This window comes from Rattus rattus, chromosome 2, assembly GCF_011064425.1.
Source record: "Rattus rattus isolate New Zealand chromosome 2, Rrattus_CSIRO_v1, whole genome shotgun sequence".
Lineage (NCBI taxonomy): Eukaryota > Metazoa > Chordata > Mammalia > Rodentia > Muridae > Rattus > Rattus rattus.
Window position 1 is genome coordinate 170,072,077 of NC_046155.1, and position 13,590 is coordinate 170,085,666.

The window sequence follows — 13,590 nt, forward strand, 5'->3', positions numbered from 1 at the left end:
TATGGTAGCCAGTGCTCCACTTGAACCGCCTTCCTTCTTCAATCTCTCCCATTTTGTTTAGTGTTTTTGTTGCTGTTATTGTTTTGAGACAGGGTTTCTCTGTACAGCCCTGGCTGTCCTGGAACTCGCTCTGTACACCAGGCTGGCCTCGAACTCAGGGATCCTCCTGTCTCTGCCTCCCACTTTGTTTTTGAGACAGGGTCTCTCACTGAACATGACTAGACCAGCCAGCAAGGTCAGGAAATCTACCAGTCTCTACCGCCCCGCTTACAGGGCGCACCACTAAGTTAGCTTTTACCTGGGCCCTGGGTCAACCAAATCATCTCCGGGCTCCTGATTTTCTGGTTATTGAGACATGCCCCCTTGTCACAGGTCCAGCCTTGGGTTGTAAGTCTTGTTGACTCAGCTTCCCAAGAGCTGAGACTTTTAGGTATTGTGTCCATGCCTGACAGGACATTTCTTCTGTTTTCGTTAGTTGACTTCTGATCACAAGAAATAACTTTCTGCCGGGCGGTGGTGGTACACACCTTTAATCCCAGCACCCAAGAGGCAGAGGCAGTTGGATCTCTGAGTTCGAGGCCAACCTGGTCTACAGAGGGAGTTCCAGGACAGCCAGGGCTACACACATAAAAACCCAAAATAAATAAGGAAGGAATTTTCTTTCAGGTTTGTTTTAGGGTCTCACTGTAGCCCAGGCTGTCCTCCAATTCACTATGTAGCCAAGGATGACCTGAAATGCCCTGGCATTTCTGTCCTTCACCGTCCAAGTGCATTTTTTTTTACAGGTGTGAAACAACTTACCCGTTAAGTGACATACTAGGGTTCAAAGCCAAGACTTCTTGCATCCTAAGGCAAATGTTCTATCAAGTCCTCTCCCCAGCCCATCTCTTTTCACTCTATCTATCTATCTATCTATCTATCTATCTATCTATCTATAGACAGGGTCTGACTTAGCCCAGTGTCCTATCCCCGGTAGGATATAAACTGAGGGAAGCTTGAGGGAGGAAAGGGTTAATTTGGCTCATATTCCACATTTCAGTCTAAGGGAAGCCAAGGCAGGAACCTGGAGGCAGGAGCAGAAGCAGAGAGCACGGAGGAGTGCTGCTTGCTGCCCTTGCTCTCCATGGCTGGATCAGTCTGCTTTCTTATACTTCCCAGCCCCACCTTCCAGGGCTGCTGCTGCCCGCAGTGGACTGGACCCTCCCGTGTGGACCAGCAATCAATATCCCGCAGATGTGCTCACGGGCCAGTCCGATGGAGGCCGTGCCTCAACTGAGAGTCCTCCTCCATCTATCTAGATTGACACAAACTGTGACACCCACCTTCTTTACTTCTTTATACCAGTGTTGACTCATATTTCTCCGTACAGAGTCGTATTTCTTTCAATACAAACCCGCGGCTTTCCATAGGATTCCTGTTTGTTTGGTGGGTTACAGTTCTTTACTAAGGTTATTTAATTTGATCTTCCATTTGTCCTAGATTTGGTCACAGGGATCCTCCCCAAGGCGCCTCCCTTTATCCTTTGGGACACACCCCTCCCCCTCCTTGAATATTCCCTAATGTTCTGTGTGTAGGTCTGTGTGTGTGTGTGTGTGTGTGTGTGTGTGTGTGTGTGTGAGCGCGTGCGCACATGTTCTCCCTCACCTGCCTTCCTCAGGCACTGTTCACCTTTATTTTTTTAAGATTTATTTATTTTTATGTGTATTTAGTGTTTTCGTCTCTGTGCTCCGAGTACATGCAGTGCCTGTGCAGGCCAGAAGAGGGCGCTATGAGAGCTGGCGTTACTGAAGGTTGTAAGTGGCTCAGCTGGGTCTTCAGGAGCAGCGAGTGCCCTTAACCCTTGAGTCATCCCTCCAGACCCGCGCCTTGCGTTTTTTTTTTTTTTTTTTTTTTGTTTTTTTTTTTTTTTCGGAGCTGGGGACCGAACCCAGGGCCTTGCGCTTCCTAGGTAAGCGCTCTACCGCTGAGCTAAATCCCCAGCCCCGCGCCTTGCGTTTTGAGATAGAGTCTGTCATTAGCCAGGACCACTCGCTGCCTGTCTGTCGGTCTGTAACCCAGGAATTCTATCTCCACCCCTTGTAGCTGGGATTCTAACCATGAGTCACTACATCCAGCTTTTTCTCTGGGCCATCTCACCGAACCCCTATTTCTTTACTTTCTAGTTCACCTCTTTTAAAAATGAAGCTAAAGTGGGGTGGAGACCTGCAATCCCAGCACTTCGGAGACAGAGTTCAAGGCTAGTGAAACAGATACATGGTAAGATTCTGTCTCAGAGCCACCCTGGCCTATGAAGCAATTTCAGGTCAGCCGGGTCTTCACAATGAGACCCTCTTTCAAGTCCAAACAAAAACAAAAACAAAAACAAAAAAAAAACAGAAAAAGTCAAATATAAATAAACAAATGATATTTAGGCAAAGAGGGATGGAACGACTTTTCTACATTTCCCTGATGGCACCTGGCAGGACAGGATTTGAATGCAGATGGTATGATTTGAACTCAGGTGATATGATATAAAATCAAAGGCGGTTCTCAACCTGGGGGTCGTGGCCCCTTCAGGGTCAAATGACCGTCTTACAGTTGTCACATGTCCTGCATATCCTACATGCCAGATATTCACATTACAACTCATCACCATGGCAAAATTACAGTTATGGAGGAGCGATGGAATAATCTACAGCCGAGGGGTCACCACAATACCGGAGCTGTATTACAGAGCCGCAGCAAGAGGAAGGTTGAAACCCACCACTTTAGATACCATCTCATGTAATTCACAATGGTCTGGAACTCGCTATGAAGATCCTGCCTCAGCTTCCCGAAGGCTGGGATCCCAGGCTGGTAGACCGTGTGCAGCTCAGATCTACATTCTTAACCACCTGACCCTCTGGCCTTCCTAACGGTACAAGGACTGAGGCCATGCGGGTGGTCAGTGGTCCTACCTTCCCTCCTGTCCACCTGTAATTCCCTTGTAACATGTATTTACTTGTTTTGTCAGTGGGAAGGACAGTACACATGTCATGGCGCACAAGTGGGGGTCAGAGGACAAGCGATTATTTTCTCCACCATGAGGGCTTCACAGACAAACTGAAGATCACAGCCTTTTTTTTTTTTTTTTTTTTTTTTTTGAGACAACGTCTTGCTGTGTAACTTTGGCTGTCCTAGAACTCACTCACTATGTAAGAATAGGTTGTCCTTAGCTCCGTTTTGGAAACACAAACAAACAAAACCTTGATACGAAAGATTAAAGATGTAGACGAAAGACAGTTAACTCACTATACAAAGTAACTAAATCTTTATTGACACCTTCTTGTGCCAGACAGAACACATAGAGAGGCCAGAGGCAAGACCCTGTCGTGGAGTTGTTCACAGTCTCCTAAGGAAGACAGGCGACCAGATTCCTGCACAGATGCCGGGCAAGCGCAGCGCTCAGAGGATGAATCTATTGTCCACCTGCCGGGTAATCTTCTAGCCTGGTCAGGAAAACGGGAAGAGGAGGTTTGCCGTGGACTCTCCCGGCCTCTCTCAGCCTGTAGATTTCTCTTCCTTCTGTCCTGGTCACCGTCAGGGGGAATGCTGTGGCCGCATCCAAAAAGTAGGGCCACCCCAGCGGAGTATTTACAACAGTAGACTGTTTCCCGAAGCTGCAAACCAGTGCAGTTGGAACTGCGGATGCTGGAGGATGGGGGCGGAGCCAGTCCAGTCAAGTGGGAAATGGAAGGAGTTGGTACCACGGGGCCAGGGAAACAAGGTGAGATGGACGGCGAGAGGAGACGTTCACAGCATCGCGCCAGCAACCACAGTCAACAGAATTGCTGACAACCAGGACCCCAGAGCGTCAGAGCCTCCTTTAGATGGGATTTGGGCTCCACCTTTTTCTGGAAACTTCCCCATATTGCTGCGGTCTTGGTGGCCCGTAGCACCTCCACTCAAATGCGACCCCTCTTCCTGTATGACCTCGTGCTCTGTTTCATGGGTTGAAGAAGTATGGCTGGCTTGGACTGTGGTGGGCTTGATGGTAGTGGTGGCCGTGGTTGGGGCTGTTGTAGAGGTTGTGCTGGAGGAGTTCTGGGCCCGAGTGGATGGGGCTGGGGTGGTTGGAGGGGGCAGCAGGACTAGGGGTGGGATTCGAGGGGAGAAATAGGTCTTGTTGCGAAGGTCAGAGTTACAGCGGGGCCCTTGACAGCAGGAACCGCTGAGTGTGAATCCTGGACCCGTCACCCCATCCCGGGTGCAGGCTTCGTCCTGGACGCAGCCTCGGACAGGTAAGGACACGGTCACATTGGCTGCAAGAGAGAGACACAGAAAGGTCTGTCATTGGACATATAGGGGTTAGCATAGCCCAAATAAAGTTTGGGGACTTCTGGAATAAGACAGGAGCAGTGAACGCTGAAATGAGACAGAAGGCTGTGCACTCGTGTGTCTGAACATCTTAACTCTGGTCCCACTTTGAGCAAAGTATTGTGCTACTGGCATCCGCTCAGGAGGGACTCTATTTCTGCAAAATGCTTTGAGAAGGGTGGAGTCCAAACTCTAGATTTGTCTTGGAACAAAGGCTTTAACAGAAATATATCTGTGAGTAAAACTCAAATATAACCTTGTCTTTGCCTCTCTCAGCTCCCTGCTAAATTTAGTCTTAGAATCTGAAGTAAAGTCCCGAGAAACACCTGGCACCAGAAGGAACTGAAAAACTTCACCCGCCATCGAGTGAGGACCAGCCCCTCACTGGGGGATTCCAGGCAGGGGCTCTACCACTGAGCCACACCCCCAGCCCCTCACTGGGGGATTCTAGGCAGGGGCTCTACCACTGAGCCACGCCCCCAGCCCCTCACTGGGGGATTCTAGGCAGGGGCTCTACCACTGAGCCACACACCCAGCCCCTCACTGGGTGATTCTAGGCAGGGGCTCTACCACTGAACCTATGACTCCAACTATGGACTACATCCTGTAATATTGTGGAACAAGTGGGACACCTAAGTTTTCAGGGCTCAAACCGGATTCCCCATGTCACACAGACAAAAAGCTTTTAAGTTTAAACCCAAGTCTTCATTCATGGTCTTCCATTCTGTATCCTGCAGTCTTCTATAGGCGTGGTCTCTCTCTCTCTCTCTCTCTCTCTCTCTCTCTCTCTCTCTCTCTCTCTCCCTCTCTTTCTCTCTCTCTCCATCGCGGGAGTTTATAAGTAGGCTATATAGTCTATACAGGTAGTCTATAGCCTACATTTCCCATGATGCTGTAGGACAAAGCAAGTTAAAAGCAGTCCCCAGTGTTTGGGGTAGGGAGAGGGCAGAGGGGTGATCCTTTCGGTGAGGCGCTCTCCTTAGGACAACTATCACAATTCCTACAAGTCTCAAGTTCTTTCAGGGGGTTGACTCACCTGCCGTCAAGGTGACGTTACCATCGAAGCAGCCCTTGTAGACACGGCCGCTGGCATTGTAGCAGTTCACGACAGGCGGCATAGCGCCCTGGCACTTCTCGCGGCTCAGCCCCATACAGCTGTAGCACTCTGCGCCGTTGTGCTCATACGCACTCTCATTGCCTGGGGAAGCAGAAACAGAAAAGGAAGGATCAAGAGTGTGCGATGGTCTACTCAGGAAGCTAGGGCAGGAAGATAACAAGTTCAAGGCCAGCCCGTCCCGCAGAGAGATCTAGACAACCACAGCTCAATGGGCCAGCTGTCCCTGTGACTCCACCCCTTATCTCCTAGCCCCACCCCCAGTATGGACCTCTGGTGCACAAATCGTTTGACGTCTGCAGTCTTCAACCCCGCCACCTCCGCAGCCCGGCCTCAGCTTGCAGTAAGCCTCAGCTCCCAGCCCTAGTGTGGCTCCGCCCACGACCGACCTGCAGGGTTGAGGCCTCGCAAAGTGAGGTTGAGTTTGGCGTTGCATCGGTCCTCGGTGCACTGCTGTAGCTGAATGAAGGCCAGGAGCCCGTGAAGGTCCAGTCCGCGGTCGTTCTTGCCGGGGATTCCGGAACCGCAGCCCCGCACCGCCACAGAGAATTGCCCGTGGACTGCGGTGGAAAAGGGGGTGGGGTCAGAGCAGACAAGGCTCGGTGGGGGCGGAGCTTTGAATGAACAATAGTCTTGGATGGTCACCTGGGTCAGCAGGCGGGGACCTCAAAGAGAGCAGATCCCTGGGCAAAGAGCTACAGGTGGAGGGAGGGTGGTGTGGTCAAAGGGAAGAGCTTCAAAGAATACAGTCCACAGAGAACAGGCTGATTGTCAAACGCAACAGCCTCAAGAGCCGGGCTCAAACTGAAGCCTCGAGGATTACGTCAAAGGGGGGAGGAGCCTCAGAAAGTAGCTTCAGAAGGATCCAATAAGGAGACTGGAAGAAAAACTTTTTTTTTTTCTTTCCGGAAAAAAAAGAAAAAAAGAAAAGGTCTGGAGACAAACATGACAGTACAAGTCTGCAATCCCAGCTACTGGGAAGGCTGAGGCAGTGGGGTCTCGAGTTCCAGTCTAGTTTGTACCGCATAAGGAGACCCTGCCACCAGGTGACTCAGAAGGCTGAGGGAGGAGACTCCCCACCACAAGGGCCTGCCTGAACTTCATAGTGAGTTCAAGGGCCAAATGAGCGATTCAGCAAGACCCTGTCTCAAAGTACAAGCTTAAACGGGCTGAGGAAACAGCTTGGTGTGGAGTGCCTATCCCGCATGTGTGTGCTGGCCCTGACTTCAGACCACAACTTCAGGAGGATGCATAGAGAGGAGGTCCTGTATCTGACTTGGGGGAAGGTGGGATTCCTGAGTAAGGGGTCTGGAAACTTAGAGGCGTTAAGGGTGGAGTCTGACTAGGAACCTCAGTGATCCCTTTCAAAGGACTCTCGGTGACCTCGGCCCCACTAAATAATAATCCCTGTTGGTGGGAAAGCATTCCTGCAGGGAGTGAGAAGTGGTAAAGGTGTGGGTCCTCTACAGGCTGCAGCTATCAGAGCGCGCCGACCCTCCTCCCCTCCCCCACCCAGCCTCCGACTCCCCGCCTTCAGCCTGTCTACCCGCCTAAGCCCAAAGAAAGAAGGGCGAGTCTGTGCTGCAGGGTCTAGGTGAGGGCTGAAAGGGAAAGGCGTGGCCAGAATCAGAAAGGTCTCTAAGGAGGCAGAGCCACACAGGAGGAGTCGGGAAAGGGTAGTCAGGGACCACCAGGTTGCACTCACTGCTCTCCACCGCCCCCACGGCCTCGGTACAGACGTCCACTCCGGGACCACATTTGACTGTCTTCATCTTGTGCGGAGAGCATCCATCATCCGCCTTTTGCACGCAGCTGTAGCACTCCAGGGCTTGCGCTCCTGCGGGCGAGGGCCGGGGAGAACCGAGTGTTCTTTGTTAAAGCCTTCTCCCCACCAGGACAACGTCTTTCCCAGTGGCCTCTGTCCCGGGGTGAGATGATTCTACTGTGCGTCCAACACAGCAGTAGAAGCCCTCCCACAAGTTTCGGGGTGCAGGACACACTGGCCCCTTTCTTCTCCACCCTGAGCCTGCATTGAGAGTTTCCCCCTCTCCTAGCTGCCTATGCCCGAGGGAGGGGATCCCCGCCGGGGAAGCCCCCCTCTTAGGGAGGGGGAGGGGTGACTCTCTCAGGTGCCTGCTCCGTGTAGGAGAATTTCCTACAGCCCCTCTGTCCAGGGCAGGGGCAGCTGAACTGCCTTTGGTTGTGTTCAACTTTCCTTAAAGGACTTTCTGGGAAGAGCTGGGGAATCATTTTCCTTAGGGGCCCCGACTCTACCTTCCCTACAACACACCCACCTTCACACAGCAGTAGCGGTAGCAGCAGCAGCCATCTGGTGGTCCACATCACTGGCTGTGTATCTCCTCTCCTGGCAGCATCCATAGCTGTGTCCTGCTCTCTCCGCGTCCCCCCTGGGTGTGCCACCTTCCAACCCGGGCCCTCTTACCTGAGCCTTAGATGAGTAACCTACCCCGGGGCAACCCTGGCCTTGCCCAACCAGGCCAACTCAGCGTCCGCTGTGGGGCGGGCCCGCCTCTAGGTGCGTCACCCACAGGGAGAGCGGCCCCTGCCCTGTGCCTTTGCCAAGAAGGGAAAGGGCGGGAGTAGAGGTTCCCTCCAGTCCCCTGGATAAAAGTATGTGTGGGTTTCAGAGGCAGAGGAAGTACCAGGGCTCAAAGAGAGACAGGGACATTCAGGGTCTGCTAGGGGCCTGAGCTTTTGTGGTGTGCCCGCCTGCCTGCCTTCGCTCCGGGACTGGCGACCCTGGGGCAGAACTACTGTCTGTCTTAGCAGAGCTCCCAGTCTGATGGCAGATACAGATATTAATTAAATAATTGGGAAACTGTTATTTACAAGTCAGGCGTGGTGACTCATGCCTGTAATCACAGCACTCACGGAGCTGAGGCAGGAGGATTGCCATGAGTTTGAGGCATGGTGATTCCAGGCCTCACTGAACTACAGAAAGAGATCTTATCTCAAAAAGCCAAAACAAACAAGTGGGTTATGACTTACAAGAGATTAAGGCCGTGGAGGAATACGGATAAAGGGCTACAAGTCGAGCTGAAATTGAGAAGTAGACTTTTCAATATGGTTAAGCTGGGAAATAATATCGGGTATCTATCGAGAGGTGATAAGAAAGGTATATAGAATCAAAATACATTGCAAACATGGCTGAAAGTCTCAAAAAATGAATAAAAATGAAAACAAGTCTTGCACAACTATCATGTGTGCTGGGCACTCTAATAAGTCCTTTAAATTAAAAAAAAATAGTGGTTGGAGAGTTCGGATAATGCATTAGGGGTCATCAGTGGAGTCCTGCCTAGAATCCCCCAGGGAGGGGCTGGGGGCGTGGCTCAGTGGTAGAGCCCCTGCCTAGAATCCCCCAGTGAGGGGCTGGGGGCGTGGCTCAGTGGTAGAGCCTCTGCCTAGATTACTGCAGTGAGAGATGATAGTACTTAAGGCTTAGTGGTAAAGCACTCACTCAGCATGAACGAAGCCCTGGGGTCCATCCCCAATATCGTCTGATTCAATTAATTAATTAATTAATTAATTAATAAAACCACGAGTGGTCCCTTCACCCCATGCACTGTGGCTTAGCAATGGAACGTTTCAGTGGATGGTGTATGCAGCTACATAGATGGATCTTTAAAACAATGACTCGATGGAACCAGAAGCAAGGCAGCGAGCGCACAGTGTGACTTTGTTCATGTGGAGTTCTGAAACAGTCCAATCTAACCCACAGAAATGGGTCGGTTTAGAAAATGAATAGAGGTTCCCTCTCAGAGAGTCTTGTCCCGGAAGATACCTCTTTCGTCTCCTTCTAGGGAGGGTGGCCTTGTGCGTGTGCCTGTGATGTACGATCTACAGCATCGCTGGGCCGCACACTTAGATCTTCACTGGTTGTACATTGGGAGCTGAGCCAGGGCTTCCCTGTAGGAGGCCAAGACAGAACCTAAGTTTGACCGGAGTCTGGGCTAAAAAGAGAGAGACTGTATGTGGGAGGCGGGAGGGTGACATGGTTCGCATGTAAAAACGCCTGTCTCCAACCTGAGGGCCCGAGTTGGACCCCTGGGACCCACATGGTAGAAAGAGAGACACAAGAATTGATTCCTAAGAAGTATCTTCTGCCTTCCACATATCTGTACCACAACACATCCTCCAAGTAATGAATAAATAAATGAATGTAATGAGACAGAATCACAGACCCTAGACAATGAACCTGCAGAGAAATCAAGAGTGATAAAAACAAGAATGGAGGGCAGGGAGGGAGAGGGAGGAAGGGAGGGCTGGGTATAATGGCTCCTGCTTAAAATTCTAGACTTAAGAAGCTCAGACAGGATTGTATTGAGTTTGAAGCCAGCCTGGTCTACATAGTGAGACCCTATCTCAAACTCCTCCCCAGGCTTGATAAAGGACGCAGGAAGACTGGGGTCACTGGGCAGTCTTCCAAATGAAAAAGGGAAGTTTGATGGTTTGCCTGGTGTGGATGAAGCCCTGCTCCTATCCCCAGAGCTTGAAGAAAAAAATAAATACGACAGAGGTGAAGGCAGAAGGATGTAAAGTTTATCCTCAGTCCTATAGGAAATTTGAGGCCAGCCTGGGCTATACGGGATACTCTCTGGGATGCGAGGGCACGGAAAGGAAGAGAAAGGAACCAACCGGTAACCGGCAGGACTTGTCCCTGTTACTATAAGAGCCAGGCGGTTTGTAGTGGACTCAAATAATCTTACAGCACCCTGACCTAGGCCAGGGTCGCCTGTGACCATGAATGATCTATGCAAAAACACGACCACCCACACGACTCTGCCAGTACACAGGAACAAACAACATCGTTACGCCCATCACCACGTGACTCCACAAGCCCACATGCTGGGGCTCAGGTTATCGTGTTACTGTAAATCACTGTCTAAGCCTAGCTTCGCTCTTCCTGCCGCATAAATCACATTTATAAAGACTCTAACTCTGTCTTTGTTCTGTGACAGATCCAGTGCAGAGCAAAACCCCGTTTCCTGGAACTGCCACCCAAACCACCACACAGAGATCCACATCTTTACAAATGTGTCTTCTTAGCCAGGAGTGGCGATCCAGCCTAGAATCCCAGCACATGGTAAATGGAGAGTTCGAGGCCTTCATCAGGTGTATAGCAAGTTTTTGGTCAGCCTGAGCTACATGAGACACTGGAGAAAGGGGGGGGGAAGAACCCAAAACATTTGCAAGAGGAAGAACTAGCAGGGATTACTGATGAATCAAATGGGAGGGAAGCCTAAAGGTGTGGTTCAGCTTCGTGTAGCTCAGCAGTACAGAGCTTGCCTAGAATCCAGTGAGAGACTGGGGCGTGGCTCAGAAGTAGAGCCCCCACCTAGAATGCCCCAGTGAGGGGCTGGGGGTGTGGCTCAGTGGTAGAGCCCCTGCCTAGAATCCCCAGTGAGGGGCTGGGGGGGTGGCTCAGTGGTAGAGCCCCTGCCTAGAATCCCCCAGTGAGGGGCTGGGGGCGTGGCTCAGTGGTAGAGCCCCTGCCTAGAATCCCCCAGTGAGGGGCTGGGGCGTGGCTCAGTGGTAGAGCCCCTGCCTAGAATCCTCCAGTGAGGGGCTGGGGGAGTGGCTCAGTGGTAGAGCCCCTGCCTAGAATCCCCCATTGAGGGGCTGAGGGGCATGGCTCAGTGGCAGAGCCCTGCCCAGAATCCCCCAGTGAGTGGCTGGGGGAGTGGCTCAGTGGTAGAGCCCCTGCCTAGAATCCCCCAGTGAGGGGCTGGGGGAGTGGCTCAGTGGTAGAGCCCCTGCCTAGAATCCCCCAGTGAGGGGCTGGGGGCGTGCCTTAGCAGTAAATCTCTTGCTTATCATTCATGATTTCCTGGATTCAATCTCCAGCATATTAAAGAAAAAGGGGAGAGTAAGCTGGAGGTTTCTAATTCCATTTTCTGATCTTTTTTGTTATAAACTCTAACATGAATAATAACTGTGACACGAACGATAAGGATACCCAAAAATCAAGCCTTTGCTTTGCCAGAAACTATTCAGAACAGCAGCCTGCGTGGTTCCCATCAGTCTTGAGGGAAGCTTCTGTTGTCTGCAGTGTTTCTTAGGCCAGAACAGCTCTGCAAAGGGAGGATGGAGCCCATTTCACAGAAGAGGAAATCGAGGCTGGGAGAGGCTTGAGAGTAGCAGAAGTGGGATGTGAGCTCAGCTGTCACATCCCACTTTAATGTCACTTGTCACTGTCAGAGTCTCTTCTGGGGTTTGCTGTTTTGTTTATTTGGTTGCTTGGTTTTATTTTATTTTATTTCACTTATTTTGTGATGCAAAGTTGTTTTTGTTTTGTTTTTGACTCTGGGTATAAAACCCCAGGTAGTTGGCAAATGCTTGGCAAATGCTCTACCCTGAAGTTACATCACCAGATCTCTTTTTATCTGTTTGTGTGTATGTATGGGTGTGTATGTGTATGCATGTGTGTACGTGTATGTTTGTGCATGTGTGTATCTGTGTATGTGTATATGTCTGTGTATGTGTGTGCGTATATGTTCATGTATGTGTATATATGTTTGTGTATATGTGTGAATGCCTGTGTTATGTGTGTGTGCATATGTGTGTATGTATGTGTGTATGAGTGTGTATGTATGTATAGGTATATATGTATGTGTATGTGTGTGTGCACACACACGAAGGATGCATGCACACACCTGTCTGCAGGTGAACACACCCATGCTCGTACTGTGGAAGTCAAAGGGCATGTCCCATGTCCTGCTCCACATCATTCTCCATATTCTGCCATATTCCTTCTAGGCAGAGTCTTTTGCTGAATCCAGAATGAGGCTAGCAGCCAGCAGGCCCTAATAATCCTCCTTCTTCTACCTCCCCAAACTGAGGTTCCAGATGTGTGTGGGAATCACCTGACTCTGGGTCTCCACGTCTCCCATCTGCTTACTGGAGACCTTAGTGGTAAGCTTACCTCAGAGGCTGCTCGGGGACCAATGTCAGATGTGTGTGAAAAGCTTCAAGCAATTCTCGGTGCTGTGAAAGTCTTAGATTGTGATATTATTGTCTAATGTTTATGTTGATTATTTATAGCTCCTAGGTCTTTGGTGCTGGCTGCCTCCCGGGCGGGATATTGTGGCATGACGCAGGCCCAGAATCCCCACACTCAGGAGACTGAAGCAAGAGAATTGCACATTCAAGGCCAGTCTGGGCTACAAAATGGTGGACCTTCCAGATAGATTAGAGGGTAAAAGAGATCGCCACCAACCCTGACAACCTGAGTTTGGTCCCCAGGACCCATATTGTGGGAGAGATTGTAAAAGAGAGAGAGTATGTACCAGTCCTGTTATAAGCAGCCTGTTCAGAGGAGTGGAACACAGTAGCCATTCCTCAGAGGGGGAAACTGAGTCCCAGAGAGAAAGCTACTGTTCTCCACAGGCCAGTAGAGGGGCAGTCAGCCCCAGCTGGCCAGGTTGATGACAGCGGAAGGTTAGAACAGCTGTGCTCAGAGTGATATCTGCCGCCTGGCCCCTACCCAGCACCTCTGTTCCCAACAATGACAAGCACCCCAGTCACCTAGGTGGGGTCACCTGTCATCCGGGGAAGACTCAGAGAGAGAAAGTGAGAGAGCGATGCTTGTGATGTCATTCAAAACTGGCTCGGCTGCACTACCCCCACCTCAGGATGCCAGGCCCACATCTTTGCTGTGTGACCCAGAACTAATGCTCTTCTCTCTCTCTCTGAGACTCCAAGGTATCTTTTAAACGGATTTTTTTTTTTAAAAACAGGGTCCTGCTTTACGGCCCTGCTGAGCCTGGCAGTCACTGTGTAGACCAGGCTGGCCTTGAACTCACAGAGATCTGCCTGGCTCTGCCTCCCGGGTGCTGGGATTAAAGATGGGCACCACCAAGTCTGGCTCAAGGTGCCCTTTTTATCCTAAAGGAAAAGGGTGACAGAGTGAGCAGGGGATGGAGTCTGGAACCGGACAGTCTGAAATTTTAATCTTGCTGTGCAACTCCAGGTAATTCCCCCACCCCCTCTCTCTCTGGAGGACTCCTTTTGTCAAATAGGTCTGCAAACTTGAGAGACAGAAGCCCTAGTGAGTAGCTGACGGGTGATACTTCTGTTTTAGGCTCAGGAGGCCCCACAGGCCCCGGAGCAGAGTGGAGTGT

At 50.8% G+C, this 13,590-nt stretch overlaps 1 protein-coding gene across 1 annotated transcript; it reads right to left on the reverse strand.

The window, feature by feature from the left end:
* Positions 1-3,266: 3,266 nt before the first annotated feature.
* Lypd3 (LY6/PLAUR domain containing 3) lies at positions 3,267-7,865 on the reverse strand. Its single transcript, XM_032896198.1, has 5 exons — positions 7,744-7,865; positions 7,155-7,286; positions 5,839-6,009; positions 5,372-5,533; positions 3,267-4,280 (listed from the first exon to the last, which is right to left on the reverse strand). Exons 1-5 carry the CDS (start codon positions 7,826-7,828, stop codon positions 3,772-3,774), a joined length of 1,059 nt encoding a protein of 352 aa, XP_032752089.1. The 5' UTR covers positions 7,829-7,865; the 3' UTR covers positions 3,267-3,771.
* Between the last annotated feature and the right edge of the window lie 5,725 nt (positions 7,866-13,590).